We start from the raw sequence: 23,289 nt of genomic DNA, 5'->3' as shown, positions 1-23,289 counted from the left end.
CCAAATAAAGCGAGCCGCTGCCTTCAAAATGAATCTCTGGACGAAGGAGCTCTCCGTCGGGAATGAGTGAGACTTGGCAGGTTTATTGGGTTTATTTTATTTCGGGGGAGCGGGGGGTGATATTCCTTGAAGTGAAAATTTAAGGCATTGCCGTGGTCGGCGGCGCGGAGAAACCCCCGGCGGACCGAAAATCTCGTAGGTTAGCTGGAGTGGGTTTCTTGGGGTTTCTCTCTCTTTTTTTTTTTTCTTTTTTTTTTTTTTTTTTTTTTTTTTCTTTTAAGTCTTTAGTAAATGTGCAAATAAAGAGCCGGGGAAGGAGGAGAAAGAGGAGGAGGGTCGGGTTAGTTCAGTCTTTGTGCTTTCTCGTTTCTCTCGCCCGCTCGTTGCTGGCCACTCTGCGGCGTGGTGACTGTGTCCGGCTGGCTGCCGCTAAACTGTAGTTCCTCTAAAAATCAGAGAGATAGATCCCCCGGTCCGGAACAATGTCAGTCAGTGGACTTCCAAGCCACGCTTCGCCTTCACTTAATTCAGCCACTGGATAAATCGGTATTGCTTTCAGTGCTCATCTCCCCCCTTAGTATTAAGCAGCAAGCTACGGACACAAGTCCTCTCGCGTACTTTCCCTTTTACTCCCAGATATCGAACAGTTTCAAGTACAGTTTCAAGAAAAGCACGGAGGAGGGGGGAGAAGGGGAAGAGGGAAAAAAAAATCCCAAACAAGCAACCCAGCCCCTCTTCAGACAGTAATTACAAACGGAGAGTTGCACTTACAAACTTCCAGCATTTTGCCCCCAGAACAGTCCAGCAGCCACTTTTCCTTTGTGCTATTGTATATTCCATGCCCGCGCCGGCGGGCGGGTGTTTGCCGGTAGGCTGTCGGCGCTGCCGGTGCCGGAGCTGCCCGCGGCCCCTCCGTGCGGCGCGGCGCGGAGCGGAGCGGAGCAGCGTGGAGCGGAGCGGAGCGGGGGCGGGAGGCGGGTGTCACCGACAGAGAGCGCGGCCGGGGACGCGGCGCCCGGGAGGCCGGGGCGAGGCGCGGAGCCTCCCAGCGGCCGCCGAGGGGAGTCGGGCTGCCGCTCCCCGGGAGGTATGTGCATGGGAGGAAGCCAAGGAAATCCCCGCTCCCCTCCTCGCCCTCTACCTGGATGCCGGGCCGGGCTCGGAGCCGCTGCCGAGGAGCGCAGCCTCCCGCGCTCTCCCTCCTCCCCCGGCAGCGAGACCTTCAGGCGAGTACGAGAGAGTTCTCAAATAAATCACGGCGCTGCGCTCCTCTACCAGCTGGATTTCTCTGGAACAGGCGGTATAAAAACAAGCAGTGCGTTCTAGGGCGCTCGCATGCACGGGACGAGTGCACGACACGAGATCAGGCTCGGGATGTGGGAGCTCCGCGCGCTGACAGGAGCTTCTTGGGTGTCCGGGGCAAGTCACGTAGCGCCTACACTGTGGTTTCTCCCCGGGAAAGCCGCAGGCTTAGTGCTTCTCTCGCCCGGCTCCTCTGTTAAGAGCAGGGCAATTTTAGACTGCGAGATCTGGCCTCTGGAACTGGCCTTGCTGCAACTGGCAGCCGTCAGGTTCTGCGTGTTGTTGTAGGTGAGCTGTAAAGGAGGATGCAGAAATAGCTGGGAGCTGGCCGGCTTTATTAAAGCAATATGCTTTTGTACTACTGTGGCTGCATTAGCCAAATTCCCAAATACCTCTGGGAATAAAAATGGCCCCCAAGCACGCAGAGACACATCCCTGATGGAAAACCTCCAATGTCTTTTGGGACTGTACAGCCCTGAGTAGATGGGTGCATTCTCTTTCAGTTCTGCAACGGGTCCAGTCAGAAACATACACAAATTTCATCTCAGCATACTGAGACCATTAAGCTGAGGATGAGGAGGAGCTGACAATAACCCTCTCAGGTGTTTTTTATCCCCTTCCAAGGTCATGCAAATAAATACTTTGAATGACAGTGATGAAGTGACACATTCCTGGAAAATCCCCCAGAATATAAAAGATATGCAGCATTAGACATATGGGAAATATAAAACCCCCCACTTTCATGACCCCCATCTCCTTCATGCAGCAACAAACATGAAGGTTTATTGCAAGATGTGGGTTTCCAGGTTCTGGCTTGGTGAGCACCAGCCAGAGCCTCCAGCACGTTCAGCCCCATGTTTGTCTCAGCAAATGCTTTGAGACTTTGCTGAGGGATAAGGTCTGTGGGAGAGGGTTTGGGGCTGTGCTGCCTTCAGAGGAAGGCATTACTGCTAACAGGAAAAAGAGTTTTTTGTTGTTGTTTAACCTTGAACAACTGAGGAAGAGTGGGTTATGATTTGATATTTAACAGTAGCTTGAATCTGTTGAGAACAGTGGGTTGGCACAGCTGGAAAATAAAATGAAATTATAATATTTGTAAAATACTAGACAATGTTACTTTTGCTTCAGGCCTTACTTGGGCTTATATTTGTTCTGTACTGCTCAGATGTCATTGCCGTGCTTAAGGGGGTCAGTCACAGAACACATGTGACACAGTAACACACGAATCTCATGGAGAATAAGTGAGAGTGTTTTAAATGATGGCTTAGCTGTGTTTTTCAAAGTGGCTGTGGGAATATGAAATCCATGGTGCTGCTCCGGAAGCTACCAAGACAGCTGAAGGAATTCTCTCTCTCTCTCTCTTACAAGACTTAGTAGAACTCAGAGAGTGATCTTTCCAAACAAAGATTTTTTTTTTTTTTAAATTATAACTTGAGACGTTTAAGATGCGCTTTTTGCCCAGCAGCATCTCGAGAGTTCGGTTTGCGGTTTGATCTCTCCCTAGCAAGGCGAGAGGCAGCCGGCTGCGGGGCTGCGCTGCGAGTCCCGCTCTCTCAATCCGCAGCAAATGCTGCCCCTGGTGTTTCCGAGCAGGAAATACCCCACAGCCATCCCTCGGCTTTCAAAGTTTTGTTCAGAAGACCCTGGCGAATGTCACCAACCCCTGGATACTGCCATCAGTTTTGGACTGGTCGGTTGTCGATTTTCTTAAAAGCAAACGGTTCTTAACACGTTGTAACATCCCTTGCGATTAGTGGCATTCTCATAAACACACTCAGGATAAAACAACCTAACAGGTCCTTGGACAATTAATTACTTTATTCCTTCTGTTGACACTAATTTGTGACCTTTTTCCACCTGACATTGTAATCTCATATCAACTGTCATGCTTGATCATTTTTTCTGTTTGAATTCCCTACTGCTGTTGAAGCTCTGAGTTTCCCAAAGCAGCAGCCCCCTCCAGATGAGAAAAGCACTTATTTGTGCTGGGTTCACAGCCAGGAATTCCCACCATAGACATCCCATCATGCTAATAACTTTCCAAAAATGGAACAAAAAGACTGTGCTGAACCTGTGTTGCCTAAAATCTTGAGTGCATGCTTGAGTCTTAGCACAAGCCTCGTTCATGTGTTTAGAAATCACATATCAAATTTCTTCAAAGTTACATTAACTCCACTTGGAACGGCATGTACTTAATATCAATCCTACAGAGGACTTTCTGAACTCGGAGTGCTGAATTTTGAGCCATTTCCATTATTTACTTTTCAGTGAGGGTTCTTTGCCCTTTGCCATTTTGATTTCCGGGGGTATTCCCTGCGAGGCTCATGTACAATGCTGCTCACCTGGCAAATTGTTTAATTTTGAACCTTTGAAGCAGAGTCTGGACCTGAGTCAGTTTTCTTGTCTTTAAATTTTGGGCACAAGGTGCTTGCAATTGCTGCTTTATTTCAACTGTGAAGTAAGAAATCTTGAACAGAGCATTTCTGTTTGGTTTGGGGTTTTTGTTTGGTTTTGTTTTTATTTTTTAACTAATATTTATTAATCCAAGGAAAATGTGTTCATATCTTATTTAATAAACAATAGGGGAAGAAACCCCGAACAATCTCATGCCACCACTTACTGGCTAGACAATTACCAAAGTTCACATCAACTATTCAGGGAAGTGGAGCCACTGACAGGGTTATTATCAGGTTCTTTTAATATAATTTTAACATATTTCTCATATTACTCTTTGGCTGCTAGATTATACTTTTTTACATTCTTTTGTCTAATCTCTGAAGTCAGATTAGAAATTGGTATTTTTCTTCTCAAAGCAGAAACAGAAAGGCAACTTTTTAAAGTCTACTTCATGTGTGCTGGATATTTCTCTTGGAATGGTATTGTATTTACAAGTGTTAGTGTAGCACACATGCACACTAGCCCACTCTGTTAATCCAGACAGACTTAAAAACAGATAAAACTAGAAGTCTTTATTTATCCAAATAAATGTAAACTAGAGGAGTTAAGCATGGGAATAGTCTGTAATTGCCTGCTGTAGTGCTAAAAATAGCTGCTTTTTGGAAACAGGAGAAGCCTTCACTGTTGAAAAAGTGGCAGTAACAGCTACCTACTATTAGCAAACAACTTTCTTTCCAAAAACTGAAGGACACGGATGGAGAAAACTTGTTTCTTTTCATACTTCACTGCAAGAACTGGACAGAATACAGACCAAAGAGAACCTCCTGTCCCAGAAGTACATCGTGTTAGTCAGCCCGATCCTGTGCATAAATACCTTGTGTGAACTTCATCATTATCACCGTCTCTAGTTACAGAACTTAAACTGGAGCAGATTATCAAAACATTACAGGAACTAAAGTAATTTCCAAGTATGATCATTAATCACCCGTGCAAAGTCTATTCGCATACTGAGCTCTCTTCATTGTTCCATTAAGACAGGTACTTTATCTTAATTAGAGCTACTGCTCCAAAAATTAACACTAAAAACAATTTAAAATGTCCTACTGGAACAATCATTTTCTTCTCTCACCTCCTAACTCCATTCAGCTTCCCTGATGTGGAAAAAAAGCATGAAAGACTGGTCAGATTTCTAACTTCTCCCATCATTAGGTATTCGCACATTTTTTTTTCCTGCTAGAAATATTCTTACTGATTGATTCTATATATAGAAAGTCTCAGGGGTAAGAGACTTTGTGCTTCCTGCTGTACTAGCATTTGCAGACAGACCTGGAAAATTTGATTTAAATTTTTGCATATTTACTCTTCTAAAGAATTTTTAAACTTCCTGTGGTGAAGACAAATGTAAAAGTGATGTAATGACACATCATATTTGCTGTCTTTTTGAAACACTTTAGATAGAACAACAGCCACAAAAGTATTATCACTTCCTCCCATCGCAGTGAGGTGAATATCAGAGTTTAAGAGACACAATACACACAAAAACATCAGCTCCTGCCAAATCAAATATCTGCTTCTTACTGAGACAGAAATGAGTGCTTTCAATTTACAGCATATTTTTAGTCCCCCTGGTGACACCACAGCCAAGACCAGTAAACCTATGGAAGCACCTTCTACCTATAAGCTCCATCAGAATACTTTTGTATGCCTGCTAGCAACACAAAAAACAATGATCTGGAAAAAAAAAGCTGTAGATAGCACAAGCTTTTTAGGTGAATAAACAAGAGTGAGAAACAAGTCTGGGATATCAAAAAATGAGCAGAATGGACCAATTCAATTTCCAATCAAACTTCATGTATTTCTGAAATATTACCTACATGTAATCAGCAAGCCAGAGTTTCACAAACTTATTCTTTATTTCGGTAGTGAATTGTTTTCATGTAGCAAAATGAGAGATCAACCATTCATTTTGACAACAAAATTTTAAAGCAAAGTCATAGTCTTGAGAGTGTTCAGAACATTCACACAGTAGCAAAAATTAGAACCAGTCAGGAAGGCTCTAAGAGGACATATTCCATTACATGGTACAGAACTCATTTCATAATGGTTTTCCTTTGTAAGAATAAAGGTACACCAAATGTATATTATGTTCCAGAGAAGCGAACCAAACTATACAGAGATTTTGTTAACAGAAAGAAGTGAGGTATCAATAACTAAAAGGGATATATTCAAGATGGATTCCTGAGTACTTTTAAGTTGATGGGTGTGATCCCACCAATATTCCCAGAAGAACAGAGATGAGAGAGGAGAAGGAATAGAAACCTTCAGCTTTGGTAACCAGGGAGATAGATATAAGACATACCAAACCTTAGATTTTTATGTGCCTAACTCACAGATAAGGTATGGAAAGAATACCTTCAACATAAGTTTACTTCAGAGCAAGTCTCAATCTGTTTACTGGGAATTTTCATCTTGGTTTTCTACATCTTGTGTCTGTATGTGGTACAAAGGAGTACTGATGCTACTAACTCAGCCTAATAGCATTTAAAACATTGCTGAATTTCAAGTCCTTAAAAAAGTAAAAGCAGCTAATTTCTTACAGTGATTGCTAGAAAAAGAGTAGTGAATGATAAATCTAAGGTAGAGTCTCTATGTAAAAAGGCAGCAGATGTTCATTGTTAAGCAATACATCTGGCAGCAGTTGCCTACTCAATCTGGATATCTGTTCCCAGTAAAGTGGCAAAATAAATGTGGTGACTTCTTATGGACAAATCTATGAGAAATCAGATTCCATTAGTTTTGCTGCTGAGAGAATAACATGCTAAAAGGATTCAGAGTGTTAACAGTATCTTTCACCAAGTAGTTCAGCCACAAAAGACTAATAGAGTACGTGCAATACAGCAAGATGTAGGATTCAAAATGCTGTGCCCTTAATTTTATCTTAGGCTATATCTGATTCTTTTTATATGCAGCCCAAAATACAGGGAGAGAAACACTGAATAATTTGGGTGGGAAGGGACCTTTAAGGATCATAATGGCCAGGAATATCTTCCAGTATACCAGGTTTTTCAAAGTCCTAGCCTGACCTAACCTTAACACCCTTCCAGGGGTGGGGTATTCACACCTTCTCTGGGCAACCTGTGCCAGTGCCTCACCAACCTCACAGTAAAATTTTTTTCCTCTATATCCATCTATACCTACCTTCTTTGAGTTCAAAACCTGTTGTCCTCTCACTACAGGCCTTGGTATAAAGTATTAGTCTTTCTCCATCTTCTTTGTAGGCCCCCTTTAAATACTTAAAGGTTGCAATATGGTGCCCCAGAGTCTTCCCTTCTCCAGACTGAACAACCCCAACTCTCTCAGGTTATCTACAGTCAGCCCTCTGATCAACTTAGTGACCCTCCTCTGGACTTGCTCCAGCATGTCCTGTCTTTCCTGTGCCAGGACCCTAGAGCTGGTGAAGCATTCCAGGTAGGGTTTCATAAGAGCAGAGGGGCAGAATCACCTCTCTCAGTCTGCTGGCCATGCTGTTTTGGATGCAGCCCAGGACACAGCTGGCTTTCTGGACTGTGAGTACACATTCACAGTTCTTGTGCAATTTTTCAGAATGGGCAGTACCATACTTAACCCTTCCAAAATCCTTGAAAATCTACTCTGATTTGGGTTTCATGCAATTCTGGTAAGCCATGCATCCTGTTTCTGACTAACTCCTACTTTCTCTTAAGTTACACTAGAAGAATTTTGCTTATCTTGCTTGGGCATATTAACCCATTCACTTAGGACTGCAGTTACTCCAAGCTGCTGCCATTATGTTTGCACAATGTAACCCGATGTTTAAAATCTCAGTAAATTGCCCCAGCTACTTATCAGAGACAGCAATGTGGGCCCATGTGTTCATTTAAATGGCTAAGCCAGACTCAGTCTGTATGACGCCCATACTGTGACTCATCACCTACTTTCTCAAGAGAGGAATGACTACTGTGCTGCAAATGCAGTCAGGACTGCAGAATATTTCCTCTGTTGCCTTGCAACTGTCTATACTGATTCCTCAGAGGAGAAATAGATATTTGCATTTGGGTCCTGTTTGTTGTAACTAACATTTTAACTGACTGGACTTCCTTGCACCTAATGAGCAATAAAGGAAAGTAAGATGCAAGTCCTAAGTTCTGGTATAACAAAGCCTTACCTTTCCAAATATACCCACTTCAAAAGATCTCAGCATCTCCTGTGTTATCTACAATGCAGCTCAATCTGAATAGGTGGAAGTTTTATTTCACAAGTAAATAAGATATTGAACTGATATTTCTAACAGTAGAAAACTTAAAGTGATTAATTAATGCCGTAAGACTGGAAGGACTGATTTGGTAAAACTTTGGATTTCTATTGAAACAGATGAGAAAAAAAAGAGCACATAATCAAACAGTAATTTAAAGGCATATGAATTTACGTGTAACAGCCTACATAGAAATTTTGAAGTCCAGGCAGAGATAAAGTGCATGCAGATGAAGTAGGTCATTCACATTTTTAAAGATGTCTTTCAAAGAGCTATATGACCTCTTAATCAATTTTTTCTTCTTGGAAATTGTCTGCATCTTCCAGGTAATCTTCAAGATCATTGTATCTCTGTGAATGAAATAAAATTTGTATAATTTATCCATATTTAGTAACTGTATTATGTAAAGACTGCTTTTCTTGTTCAACACATGACCAAGTATGCCAATAACAATTTAGAGGCTACATCTAAAAGCACACTAAATGTAATTGTACTACAAATTGTCTTAAAATTGTTCATAAAGAGGTACTGAACAATTAAAAGTTCTTCAGTGTAAACAGAATTGTAAAATACAATTCTGTGCCTCATGTACATCTTTCCCATCTTCCCAAGTTACAGGTCAAGTTTGTTATGTTGCTGCTTTTAAATGAAACAGGGGTCTGCCCACCACAGCCCGGAGATCATGCAGCTGTCAAAAAACTTCATGTCAAAAGCTGATAGAAACTCTGTGTGAGCACAGCAGCAGACCACTACTTGAAACACTGGGTCAGCAGAAACGGGGGAATGGTTGAGCTGGGTTGTATTATTGATGAATGGTAACTCAGAACTGATCCATTAAATCAGACATTTTATCTGAACTTACTTTCATCTGCTCAGAAAAGAATACAGGGAATAACCCAGTCATACCTTCTGAATCCATCCAGTCTCTTCCAAGTGGCTGAAAAGCCGCTCTACAGTGTCTTTGACTGGTTCATCCTCAACACCATCTGATTCAACAATGGAGCTGCAATTCATGTATAACTTGTACTTGAAGTGTTTCAAGTTATGATAAACTCTTGTACGATTTGCACACACCGTACCAACCTTCAAAACCTAAACCAGAGTGAACAAATTATTCCTTTGGATAGAACCATGATTATCTTTACAATATACAGAATTGGTGGGCTAATCTAATAAGATTTAACCAGTCAGTCCAGGAAATTGTTTGGAATAACGAAATAAACAGAATGACACCACATGCATAAAATTAGCACAAACCCATGTAATTTTCACAGCCACAGCAGAAAGATTTTCGAGCAAGCAGGCAGCCAGCAAGTCCAAGCAATGGCAGCTTATCAGTGCTGTCTTCTTGCAAACACAATTATGTTTGTAATTGGTTGTATCTTTCCTATCTCCCAGTGGAACTTTGTTACAAAATCACCAACACTTTAGACAACCATCATATTGTGAAAGCAGAGGAAGAGGAATTATTTGCTTACTTTTGCTTAATATGTAAGTACTTCCTAGGGAGAAGGAATACCAGATTTAACATTTTGTAAACTGAAAAATATTCAGTGTTTCTTCAAGAAGTACATATAAACACATATAGGCATACACCTCACAGCACTTACTTAATAAATGGAGAGGCTGAATTTCAAAGAAATGAAATCTGAACTTGAAGCTTTATACAATACAAACATTAATTGGCAACTGTTTGGGAGGAATAGCTGAGATATGATGGTACAGATAATAAAGCCTCTGCATCTCCCAGTTATTACCAGTTTTACCTCTATGATTTCCATGCAGAAAAGATGGAACTGACTAATTTCACAGTTTTTTTCAGAGCAGTATTTATAGGTAATCAAATGGTAAAATGAGCCAGTTTTGGACTGATGTCTTGTCACACCTTTCCATAACAAATATGTAAATGGTTAAAGTTCTCTGCATTAGTAATGCAATCTACCTACAATTGCATTGTTGCTTTTACTGTATGTGCAGATATAGATATATATATATTTATAAGAATCAATTTTAATTTTAAGTTGCAAGACTATTTCTTCTGAGCCACAGAAGTGATACCTTTTATTGCTAATAATCTGAATACTCTCAAACTACAAGCAGGTTAAGCTTCAATTAATGCCTTTAACTTACATTTTCAGGGAGCTTTTCTGAATGCATGACCAAATGTTTGCATCTGTGAGCAGTTTTCCAGACCACCTGATCTACTTGTGCAACCTAGCACACTATCTCTATCTGCTGACAATGAAAGTAACAGAAAAGTGTATTTTAAAGATTATGTAAATGGAATTTGTATGTGTTAGTTATATATTCTCTTAACTATATGAATATATCTTAATTTCCTAAACATATTAATCAGCAGCTCAGTGGATATCACCAGGCATAGTATCAGTTAAGTCAAAAGAGACACACTCACTTAAAAGAACTTTTGATCTGACCTACAGTAAATTGTTAGTAACTGAAATTTTAAACATTTTGAGATAAAAATGCCTATTACTATGTTTTAAGTCTTTACTGATCATGTAAATGTTGTACCTATATACAGCTCCATTTTCTAGTATCCCCAAAACTGAAAAACTAAGGCTTGTCTGGTGCTGCAGACGCTTCTGAAGTGCAACACCTACCAACTAATGCTGAGCCTTGATTAATTCAAATTTCCAGAAGCACCATTTCAAATACTGCAGCAATGAAGAATTGAACTGCCAGTGTTTTGTACAGCATTGCACAACTTTTCAGCATCCCAAGTAATGAGGTGTGGCATTTGGAACATTATGTGATATAAAATAGGAGATACCATCTTACATCAAACTGGTGGCCCAGTTTTCTCCCTTGTGACAACAGCTAGCAGGAGATATGTAGGAAGCTAGTATAAGATCCAGCACAAACATTAGAATGATGATAAGACTACTGCACATTTTCTGGCAGTCAAGAGTTAAGATCATCTGTATCCTCCCAAATATCATGTTCCATAGTGTGAAAGAACCTTCCCCAAGAACCTGTCTACTTTGTTTTGGTACCCAATACTATTTTCCCTTCCAAAATATCCTGTGGCAGTGAGTTTCATAGCTTATTTATGTGTGACGTGGAGAAATGCCAAAGGCAAATAGCTAAATATCGTATAAATGTAACCATGTATTGTGTTTTTAAGCAAGAAAGATAGTCTAAAAATACAATGCTATTTCAGAATGCAGCTTTGGAAAGAATCTCAGTACTGTACTCTAATTTTTTCCCCTCTGAGTTGCTCTGTGTTAATGCTTAACTTATCTACTAAAGCTGGCCCTATCAGCCAAAGTTGTGTTAAATCACTTTGTAAAGAATGTAGGAGCATGGTTGGACAATAGCACAACATGTAGTGACTGAATCCATGTCCTCTAAGCATGTTTATAAAGAGAACACCAAAACTAAGAGTAGAAAACAGTTTATAATCCAGGTGACATAAGGAGCAAGGAAGTATGGCGGACACTTATATCTCTAAACCTTGTGATTCTCCCTGATCAGGGGGAAATGAGAATTGGCACCTAAACAGTGAACAATCACTGCAAGCCTAAGCAAAATTGGAACAGCTGTTTCTCTTCTCTTTCTACTGGCAAAGCAGAATACTTTGGAGATGAGAGAAAAGGAAAGTTTCATGCAGAAGAAGGAGGTTGGAGGTCTGTTTTTGTTCTCTTCACATCCACTTTTCTCGGGTATTTTCAAACAAATCCATAGAAAATAGTCCAACTATGTGTTTCCATTCAATTTGATCTGTCAGTGCTGAACTGCCTTCTCTATTAGTCAATTAGGCTTGTGAAATGGCAGTTTTATGCAGCTCCGTGAGCCTCCTTGTCTTTTATATTTTTTTCTAAATTGGCAGGACAAGTTGCTCAATGCATTGCCAGCAGAGCTTTAAAGACAACTTGAGAACAGTACTTTTAGCAATCTAAACTGCAGGTCACCATAAGAACACAAATGTTGCATTACAAGATACAAGACACTATTAAAAATGTGCTCAATTACTCTCTCTCCTGAGCCTCCTTAACAGCCACTGAGCTATACTGAGCAGGCACATAGCAGACATCCCCAGATGCTGGTGTACACAGGGTAAAAAAAGCTCTCATTTTGTACTGCTAAGCCGAAGAGGACAAAAATGAACTAGCAAGTTAATTCAGTATTCCATAGGATATTTCAAGTTTTTTCCAAAGTGAAAAATAGCCAACACTTTATGCAGCACAACATTTGGTCAGCAGCGTGGGAACTGCTACTGTTATTTCCACAGTTAAGCTGAAAGTTAGGTAAAAATTAAATTCTTCTGCTAGTTCACTAATTATTTCTGGTTAGGTAAGGCACACGCTTCCCATGAAAAACAGTAATTTTAAATTAATGATTTAAGAAAGAATGCCTGTGACAGACTGCAGTATCAGTGCTGGGATGATTGCAGAGGACTTACTGTTTTCCTCCAATAAACAGGATTAAAAAGGGGAAAAGCATTGCTGGAAAAGCCTAGATTTCTTGACTATCATGCACATACATATTTTTCAAAACAGAATATCAGCAACTGCTGCTCAGAAGGGTCTGTAATATAAGAAAAACTCTGTCACAGATTTTCAAGCTCCTGCATTACATGCAGAGCTTGTATAATGACAAAATGATAATCATGCTGACAGCTCTCAAATCTGTAAGTTAAAGAATTTGCAAACACCCAAACAATACAGGTTTGAGCTTCAGTAGGGTATACTTCCTGTTTGACAAGGGCTTCACTTTATTTTTACTTAAGGAATCTCATTATACCTCATTACCAAATATACCTAAAAACCCCCTGTTTCTGAAACTTTTTTATTTTCAACAAATACTGTAAGGAACTTCAGCTGTGTTCAAAAATTCTTTTACACTCACAAATAAAATACCATGTGTGTCTCCTGAAAGGGAAGAAACTTGGATATCAGCTTGGAAAAACAACTGTAGCAATATTTTATTCTTGACAAATCAAGTGCTTTGAATTTATCATAAGAAGTCATGAATTGCATCACTGAAGTCATATGCATACCTAAAAATCATAACACTTATGTGGAGCTGTAATTTTGAAGGGAAGATCTCTAAATATTAGAAACACACAGGTTCTTGAGAGTCAAGGTTTTCAAAAGGCTCAGCTACGAAATAAAATTGTATTAGGCTATTATTAAATTATTTTAGGTGACTTATTAAATCACCTAAAATGACTGCTTAATGGAACATTATGTAACAATATGAAAGATGCCTTTTAGTTTAAAAAAAAAAAAATCTAATCCAATATGTTCTACAAGTGACAACTGAGGGAGAAATAGATGCAAGACTACCTAAATGGAAGTGTTCTCTAGTTTGGACAAGTAATTCTGATGCATCTGAGATGCCAGGATAATTTGTTCTGAGTGAATAGCTATGTGGGAAAGAGCAGATGTGGGAAAAACATCTGAAGAATGAAGCAATAAATTTTGACAAGGTCACACGTGGACTGCTAGAATGACCATTGCACTCAGGGTTTGAACCTAGAGCAAACAAGAACTTTTGGAGTGCACATGGACTCACCAAGTGCTAGAGGCAGAGCAGGCACAGAATTAGTAAGCCTAGAGACCCAATGTTGAACAAACCTTACCTGCACCAAAATAGAAAGCACAATCATTCAATGGCAATGATTGTCCATCTTACAGAAAGTTACTTTTACAACATTTTTGACCACCAATCAATGCAAGATTCCCGCTGGGAAAGTCTTAAGGGCATTATAGGCACACACAAAGGTAAAGGAAGGGCTTTTTCATTAAGGGGTAGATGCGGGGAGGAAACAGCACAAGGGTCATTGTGATGCAGACAAAACCAAAGGTCACAGAAAAACATCTGATTTATTTTCTTGATAGAAGAAAAACTTAAAAATAAAACTTTAAAATATAGTGCTGGTTTGTAATTACCTGTTTATCATCTGACATGAAGTCATCCACTTCCAAAGTTTTACTATTATAAAGCCTTCCAGAGAGCAGCACAATGAACTTACACCACCGCTTCAGCTCACAGGCCTGACAAGACATATTTTCTGCACTTTGCAAGCTTATGCGAACATCTGGGTAACAATCCACACGCTCCTGAAAAAGAGATTCCAAATAACATTGAAGAACCTCTGTAAACTGAACGATGCCACTAACAGGCTGCTGAGTACTCTGTACTCACAAAAAATTAGTCCAAGAGAAATGAAACCAAATTTCATTATTACAGTGATCATTCAATCATCACACCCATGACACTAATTCTCTTCTAGTAATATACATACAACAACTAATTGCTCTATACTGACGTATTTTTTGTAGCAGTAGAAAGTTCATGATGAAAATACTGTTTACCTTCTTGTGGGAGGAGGAAAAAATCTTGTTAGAATGTTTAGCAAGTGACAAAAAAATCCTCAAATGTTAACTGCTAAAGTTTGCAAGAAACACATTCAGGTAGCTGGGAACAGATTCTGTTCTGCTACCTGAATGTTTGTCTAGTTATCAACATGTAAAATATTTCTGATATTTATATAAGCACCAAAACAAATTATTTAAGTTAAAGAACAATAGTTGCTATTAAAAAGGAAATATAATTACAGTGATTGTTGCACCTTTACAGAGAATTTCAGCATTTAAAGTAGAATCTACATACCTTGTATCGATCCTTCCAGCGACTTCTACAGATTAGGTTCTCAAGACGAGGCTGAATGAAGCGGTCGTCCAAATAATGAAGTGAGAGCAGCATCTCTTGTGCATACTTCTTTTGTCTTGTTCCATCTGTTCAGTGAGAATCATCACTAATATGCTGACCACCCTACGTTGTACAAGCTCTTTAGATAAAATTTTCAAGGACATTATGCTTCTGCATACAAAGAACTACGAATGATTTTACTAAACTGTTATTGAATACATTTGCTACCGTTACCCATAAAAGTGATCCACACAATCCATGCAGTTTGCTAAAGGATTTTATTATTTAAAATGGCTACAAGAATAAACTCCACAATCAAGCCTAAAGCTCTCGTCCTAAATGGAGATCCATTCACTCAATCCTATTTAAAACAACAGAAAAGGAGGAAGCATGTGGAGGAATGTCGTGCTTTTCAACCAACCTGTTTAAGTTGTTTGAAATGTATAAGGGAAGTGGTTGGAATCCACAAAAACAAACTGCTCTGAGCTACTTCTGAGCAGAAATTTTGACAACTCTCTTTGTCACTTATAAAAATCACAGAGAAACTGACCTTTACGTCACTAGCGCAGTCAGATGCCTGGAGTTAGCATAAGTACTTCCAAATACTCAAGCAAAATAAATAAAAAAGCATGAGGATGAGTAAAACTACCACTATTGCTGTTTCCCAAATACATGCTGGACTCCAGGAAACAGGACTTCCGTAGATGGCGGTCAATGCACACTGCCCTGGAACCTCAGCATGTACAGACATAAAACTTAATTCAGCTACCTTCTAGCAAAGCTGTTATCTAAAAAAAAAGCAGACCTGAGAAGGACCACTGGCTATCCAGCTTTCTATATAAACATAGTTAATTATCATTATAGCCACCATAATTGCAATTAACTGTTTTTCCATATTCACTTTACACACACATTTGCAGCATGAGCTTGAAGAGGCTGTACTAGACCATAAAACAAAATCCCTCCCAATAAAAAGCAAGTGTAAACTCCAATACTATAGCAGCTGCTCTTGAGTCAAAACTAATGAAGAGATTCACTTCCATGAACTCAGAACAACCCATTCTACCTTACAAAAATACATTTCTGTAATGCTAGGCTATGTTCATACAATGTTCACGTACAACCTCCAGCTCACCCGCAGAGCTCATTTACTTCCAGCAACTTGGCAGTAAATTGCTACATTTTATTGAGCAGATATCATTGGAAATAGAAGGAAGCTATTACAACATTAATCTGGCAGTGTTTACTTATTACTTTTCAAAGGCTTGTTTTTACTCGTTGAAACAAAACACACCAAACACCTGAAAGAACTAGCAGTGGTAGATGAAAGACATGTTTTAGCTCCAAGAGTATACAGCTTTTATTCTGAGGTCTGTGGAGTACTTCAGTTTCTCCATTCCCTCTAAGTTCCCGATGACACCAAAACCTCCACTCTTGGCATTTCACTAATTCCTTCCATAATCTGACACCGAGAGCCCTCTCCTTAATCCCATCTTTACAGGGCTTATGAAACTATGTATGAGGCTGTTATTCAGCCCCACTAGGCCAAATGCCAAAAAGTACTTCCTCAGAAAGAGTACGACAAGTACTGACTGCAGCTGAAGCTTATTTATCTGATGTGTTAAAAAAAAAAGAAGGGAAAAAATATGATATAGAGTCATCTCCATAACTAAAAGCATTTATTATCTATCAAATTCCTAAGAAAAAAAGCTGTGAAGCACAAGAGATTTTGACAAACTAGCTGACCTTGCAATGTTTTCATTGAGATATCTGCTTTGAAAGTAATTTGGTTTTCATGCTGGAAAGGCTACTACTGATTAGGAACACAGAAACACATTCCTACATCTCAAGAAGGCATTTCAAGCCTTCTGTGCTCAAGAATTAAGTCTACACATTTTTCCAAGATTACTGTATCGTTTTCAGACTGACTCCCCTCTGCTCTCCCCCACCAAAGTTATATAGCAGGAAAATCACAGATTTCAGGACCCTCAGTTCTACAATCAGGAGAAGCACCCTTCCCTAGAACAAATGGCTTTATATAATTTCAAATGCATTAATATATTATTTTATGAAATTTACTTACCATATAATGAGCTCAGAAAAGTGTCATCAATTGCATTTATGAGGAAAGCCTTCACTATTCTTTTGAAGTGTACATAATGATCACAGTGAGATACTGGGAAGAAAGCAATACAACCAAAGTTTAACAAAAGAAGGGAAAAAAAAAGTCACATTAGAAGTCCTATAAGAAGAAGAATTCTTCTTCAGTATTGTAAGTTTATAATTTTAAACTTATTTAAATATAGATTGAGAAATAATTTCAATGCACAATTTATACACCCACAGGATTTTGCCTTAAAATTGTGCTTCTTATCCCAATGATCCTACAGAATTTTAGCATTCTAAAGTCCCATGTGCTTCCAGCAAGAAGAGTCTGCAGTAAGACCTACAAACACTAACAGAAGTGAAGAATTAGTTCTACAAACAGAGAAAATAATATAAAATCAGAGAAGACCAAGCTTATGTTGTGGTCATGGGTTTTTTGCTTGCGCTTTGTTTTGTTGTGTTCATTTTTTTTTCTTTCAAATACAATTCTGCTGAGGTCTTCAGCGGGGAGAAATACCACAAATGCTTATGACTACCTACAACTAGCACTGACTGTCCAGTCACCACATACCTACTTCTGAACAACAAAATATGGAAGAAAATAACTTGCATAAGGTTCTTCTTCAAATCTCTCTGCTCCATCCAGAAACTGGTTTTCATAAAAGAACAGCTTGAAGAGTTTTCATGCTCTGTGTAATTCAGCCAAGATTGGCCAATGAAGTCAGAAACCCCTCTAGACCTCTGGTCCCAAGTCTTACCACCACAGAATAAAAATATATTAAAAAACCCAAAACAAAACAAAACAAAAAAACCCAACAAAAAAAATTCAAAAAATAAAATCCCAAGCCCCAGACTGATAGCAAGACCAGAATTTGGACAGATTAACATAGCTGCTCTTAGCATAAACCACAAAATTGTAGGATGAAGGATGATGCCTTCAGGTCTCCATAGTAATGAATGCATCATGGGCAGTCTACTTCATCCTAAATCAGAACAACTGAAAAAAAAGTTGTGCAATAAGGTTTCACTTTCTCCCCTCCAACTTATACCCTCTCTTTAATAGGATATTTAAAGACTGCGAAGGTTTACTGTGGAAATCAGAATACTTTCATAATAAATTGAAAGCTTTTAGGTATCTGCTTTTAAATACCATATCCTATTCCTTAGCATTTGTATTCAGCCCATTAATTTTTATTACAGTACTACAAGCTAGTTATACGTGAAAAATTATCACTAATTTTGATCTTACACTGTGGGACGTAGCGTGCCAGCAGCTCGCTGTTTGATGGATTTGGTTGCTTTTGATGTGGCTGATTTTCATTCTTCACATGCTCTGTGTTGTCAATGTCATCACCATCATCACTGTTTTCCTCTTCCTCTATTATGAAATCTTTCATGCTGTCACCATCAGTTTCACTGCCTGCTGATGGTGTGAGGGGCAACTGACAGAATGGTTCCTCTTCTGTTGCTGCTTCACTATTAGAATCCTAATTAAATTTTAAAAAGTACTTCAAACACAAGAATTTTCAGTATTTGCACAGACAAAATGCTACATACACCAGCTAAGATTTTTGACCATCTAATAACACCATTTGTTCAGTTAACAAGAAAGCACAAATTTCCAAATATACATCATCCTGTACTAGACAACAATTACTTTCAGCTTTAAATTAGCCATTTCCACATACCTCCCTTCAGTCTATTTCTAGGAATTAAGCTAACAGATCTATAAGACTGACTCTAAGATTCTAATACTTCAGCAAGTATTCTGCTTCCTGATAAAAATAACTTGATAGATTTTCAGCAGTCAATAGTTATCCAGTTAATGTGACTGTTAAAATATTACAGAACTACTAATTTGTCATGCATTCAAACCCAAAAAATCCAACTGATTTGTGCCTCTTAACCTTTCCTGAGATTATTTTTTTTTTATTTCCTCCAATTAAATTTCAAAGATTAAACCCTGACCTCACAATTTGCACTGCTGCAGGATCTCCGAGCTGTGCTCTGTCTTACAAGTTCCTTCAATTTTTCAAGCACTCTCTGTTTCCTGCTAGCAGGAACATTCTCTGTAGGGCATGTTTTATCAGGCTGCTGTTCTTCAGAACTCTCATCGTCATCCATTATACAGCGGCGTTTGGCAGAAACCTTTCTAAGAAGTATGTCACTGCCCTCACTTTCATCGCTGTCGTACATGACAGAGGTGCTCAACCTCTTGCGCTTCCCAGGCACAACGCACTCATCGTCACCATCTTCTGCTACTTCCCCACCGCGGTCTTTCTCCTGCTGATCCGCAGGACTGCTCTCCACAGCCGTCGGATCTTTCTCATCTATTTCACTTTCGGATGTGGCAGACTCCTCCTCCTCAGAGGTGGCTGAGGATTCGTCATTGCTGTCCAGCAGTATGAGCGCCCTCCTAGTGCGTCTCCAATCGACTCGGGATCTGGGTGATGCCAGCTCTGTCCCGCCTGTCTTATTTCTTGTTTCGTATCTTTTCGTATCTGTTTGTACCCCCATCGGAAAGCTGTAGCAACACACCTAAATATAAACCGGCAGAACAAAGCACTTACTACACTGTGCTATTCAAAGGGAAAAAAAAAAATAAAAAAAAGAGTACATTTTGCTCCGCATGCTCATGACTTAGCAGCACCATTAAGAGACTCACGCGGAAACCGGCACCAAACAGCACTCAGCGCGCACAGCAGCTTTTCCAAAGGCTACACGTCACTCAGGACGCACAGAAGCGCCCGGCGTGGCTACACGGAGGAAGGGATCGGGTCTGGGACGCCGCTGCCGCTCCCAGGGCCGGCTCCGGAGCCGTTCGGGGCCGTTCGGGGCCGTTCCCGAGCCTCAGCACACTCCAGCCCGCGCGCCGCCGTTTCCCGCCGCGCGCCGCCTCAGCCGCCCAGCGCGGGCTCCCGCCCCCTCCTCCGCTCCGCGCGCCTCGATTGGCCGCCGCGTCTGTCACTCATCCCGCCGCGATGTTTACGGAAGTGCGGTCACGCCGCGGAGGAGGGTTTTGCTGGAGTTCGCGCGCAGAGCCTGCCGAAGAGGGGGTGGTAGCGGGTTCGAGTCCCGGCTCGGGCCCTGCCCGCGCCTCACCCTGAGGTCTCAGGCAGCGCTGTCCTGTGGTGTTTAATTGTTTGTGCCCGTCCTCGGTACCTCCGCAGCGGGGCTGGCAGGGGCCGCCGCTGGTCTGAGGCGCTCCCCGCCACAGCAGCTTCCTCAGCAGCCGTGGGAGCAGAGCGGGTGGGTTTGTGAGGGGCGCCTGAGCGAGCTGAGGTGTCTGGCCTGCAGAAAAGTGGGCTCGGGGAGGCCTTATGGTTCCCTACAACTGCCTGAAAGGAGGGCGTAGCAAGGATGGGACAAGAGGAAATGGCCTCAAGTTGTGCCAGGGGAGGTTTAAGTTGTGCATTAGGAAGAAAATTCTTCCCTGAAAGGATGGCTAACCATTGGAACAGGCTGCCCGGGGAAGTGGTGGAGTCGCCATCCCTGGAAACGTTCAAAAGACGTGTGGATACAGCACTTGAGGACAGGTTTTGTTATAAATGAGAAGCTTGATTAGGCCAATATTCAAGCATCAATCAATTTATTAATTAATATGGTAAAGTATGAACAAAACAGCACTGGGTACAGCGGAGGCAGTTTTCCCTCCAACTGCACACTGATGTTATAGGGGTACTAAGAAGCTTTCTCAGCAGTTTCTATTCCAATTTTTTTACTCATCAGCAGTTTCTATTTCCAATTTTTACATCGCAATTCTATACACTATTGTGATTTAGTTTTTCTTCAGGATGCATCCCAAAAAGGAGGATCCTCAGATGGTGGTGCTAGTTTCCAAGATGTTGGTCTGCTTTCCGCAAGAATAAAGATGAATCCCATCTGGTGAAGTCCAGCTCCCCAGATGTGGGTCCACCTTTTTAATTACAATGACTATAAATCTCATAACAGTGATGTCAAAATGATCAATTTTGGTCAAAATGATCAATCCTTGAGATGATGTTCATCTTTCTTTCTCAAGCTGTTTTTCTCTGTTTTGTTAAGGCGTGAGATAAGCATATTTCCTTTATATATATATATACCAAAGTTATAGTTTCAAGGATACAAGCAATATTCTAAAATTATACTTCAAAAGGTTATTATTGCAGCACTCTTTAAGGCCTGACTACAAGCAAAAAGCAACATCCTTAACACTTTAATTCAAATGCTCCTAAATCAACCAAGGTTAATTGCAAACAAAAGATAGGTTCAAAGGCCTTCTTCCATGTTTTACTTTCCTCAGTTATTATTAGAATTCACAGCTGTCCCATGGTTGGTTCCCACACATATCGCAATCACAAATACACACATTGCCTGTCTGTACCTGACACGAAACACAGCTTTGTATTTCACAGTTTTAATGGTGAACATAGTGGTGGTGCTGGGCTGGTGGTCGAGCTTGATTATCTTAAAGGTCGTTTCCAGCCTTAACGATTCTATGGCTCTGTGAATAATAACGAGCTTCTGCTCGTTTTCTGCATAAAGCATCTTTGAATAGGATGCTGGATCCTGTTCAGAGCTAATAAGCTTAGAGATGCATTTTAATAACAAGATTCATGTCTTAAATTTTCTCTGCTATGCTTGGTCTGTGGCAGAAAACTGCTGTTACCTTGGAACTCATTCTGCTGATATACTTTGGTATTCTTTTAACAAGATCTTGTAATTGCTTCCATATATTTCTTTAAAAATAGCTGCTTACAAAACCATAAGGAGAGAAAATCATAAAAAGACAATTATTTCTCATCTTATTTACATAATGAATTTGATATGGTGAAAGGTGTGTACAGGTGTGTTGAATTGCCACCAAAATGTTTATATTGAAAGTATTCTAATGGTTATAATTCAAGGATTGTATTGCATTAGGGGATTTGTAGTCCTAGGCTGACATTTCCTTTAATTGCTTTAGATTTAAAGCCAGTATATGGATTTTCACATAAATATACGGATCAGAGTTTACCCATGATTTATTATTTTCTCCAAAGTGTGGTGAAAGTCAGCATTTTAGGGTGCTGCTCTGTCCCTGGTCTCCATCATATTTCTTGCTTCCAACGCCGCCACCTTGTGACAAAAGGCATAAAGGAATCTTGGTGGTTTTACTCCTGTAGTACAGCGGTCAGAAATAACGTAATTACAATGAAAATATTGTATGTAACTAAAGAAATTATCTAGTAAATACATTTTTTTTCCTACTTCAATGACATGAAGAGTTTCAGTTATGAATACTGAAGGTCTGAAGGACCATGAGAAGTTTTTACTATTCACAATACTTATATCCTGATGATTTTTCAGGTGAGCCCCAGTCCCAGGGGAATTGACAGCATGGGGTCATGTTCGACTTTAGTAGCAGAACTCAGTCGAAAGTCAGAAGTTTTCCAAACAGACAAATTTTCATCAAAACTCCTCTCTAAGTATCTTAATATGTTCTGTACACATTAAGCAAACTCATTTGTCTCATAGAAAATAAACACAGTTGATTTTCTTGTGTACCATAGCATTTTTCCTGACTTTATGCAGTTACTCTGCCATGTGATGGCAGCAGCATCTCCCTAGTACAGAATTTTATATTTTACCGAGAGATTCCAGTCCCCTATGATTTTAGATAATAGAGAAATTGTTATATTGAAATCTTTATTTTAAGTGGCAGTCCCCAGGAACCCCTTCTGTCGCTGGCTGCTTTAGCCTCCGAGTATTTGCTCTGCTGCTTCCCAGCTGGTCTGTTAGTTGTGTGGCTGTTGCTGTGTTCACATTGCAGTTTCTCTGGAGCTTTAGCTCTTCTGTGATGTCCAGGGTTATATGAACATTCCTCCCACAAAACAGACCCTTCCTGCTTGGGGTATTCTCCTGTCCCTAAGGTAAGCAATGGGAAGCTCAGAGCCCGCGGTTCCCAGGGACTGTTTCCTGCAGCAGTACAGCATTTGCAAACACCCTGTGCCTCCCAGGCACACTGAGCATTAGGCTGGCTCATGCCCAAATAGTAGTGTTGGAATTTACCCCAACTGGAAAAAAGAAAAAAAACAAAACAAAACAAATAAAACATCTTAAAAAGCTCTTTTTGACTTTTAAACTTATGTAGAGGTTCAGTCTGGCTGGGACTGGCACAGGCACCAAAGTTGCTGTTTGACAGATTGCAATAGCTCAACAGTGTGTTGAGCTCTACTCAACAGCAGAGTAGAAGTGGTAAGCCACCTCTGAGTTTGACAAGGTGTTTAGGTAGTGGCACCCTTGACAATGAGCTTTAATGCTTTTGAAATAAATTTTCAGCATCGCAGTTCCTTAGAAAGGACTTTTTACTGGTCACCAGCTCACATCACCAGGGACTCCCCATTCCTGTCCAGTCCATTTATGTCATGCATTAAATAGAGACATAAATCAACCACACAATAACAGTTTCATCACCAGAAAGAGCTGCTAGCACTCATAGGGAGGTCCCCAAGTAAGACTGCACCCAAAGTGTAGAAATTGAATGTAAGGTTGTCTTCTTTTTATTTTTTAAATTC

At 40.2% G+C, this 23,289-nt stretch overlaps 1 protein-coding gene across 2 annotated transcripts; it reads right to left on the bottom strand.

The window, feature by feature from the left end:
• Positions 1-5,608: 5,608 nt before the first annotated feature.
• CCDC82 (coiled-coil domain containing 82) lies at positions 5,609-19,624 on the bottom strand. 2 transcript variants are annotated; one of them, XM_084225305.1, is made up of 8 exons: positions 19,419-19,624; positions 18,722-19,291; positions 18,003-18,240; positions 16,731-16,823; positions 14,609-14,733; positions 13,885-14,055; positions 8,876-9,061; positions 5,609-8,319 (listed from the first exon to the last, which is right to left on the bottom strand). In XM_084225305.1, the coding sequence occupies exons 2-8, from the start codon at positions 19,268-19,270 to the stop codon at positions 8,254-8,256; spliced, it is 1,428 nt and encodes a 475-aa protein (XP_084081431.1). In that variant the 5' UTR covers positions 19,271-19,291; positions 19,419-19,624; the 3' UTR covers positions 5,609-8,253. The 2 variants fall into 2 exon arrangements, with proteins under 2 accessions (XP_084081431.1, XP_084081430.1); XM_084225304.1 differs by having other exon boundaries at positions 18,722-19,624.
• Positions 19,625-23,289: the final 3,665 nt, after the last annotated feature.

Source organism: Fringilla coelebs (genome assembly GCF_963513975.1).
Source record: "Fringilla coelebs genome assembly, chromosome: 2".
In the NCBI taxonomy this organism is placed as follows: Eukaryota; Metazoa; Chordata; class Aves; order Passeriformes; family Fringillidae; genus Fringilla; species Fringilla coelebs.
This window is presented reverse-complemented; position numbering and strand designations above follow the sequence as displayed.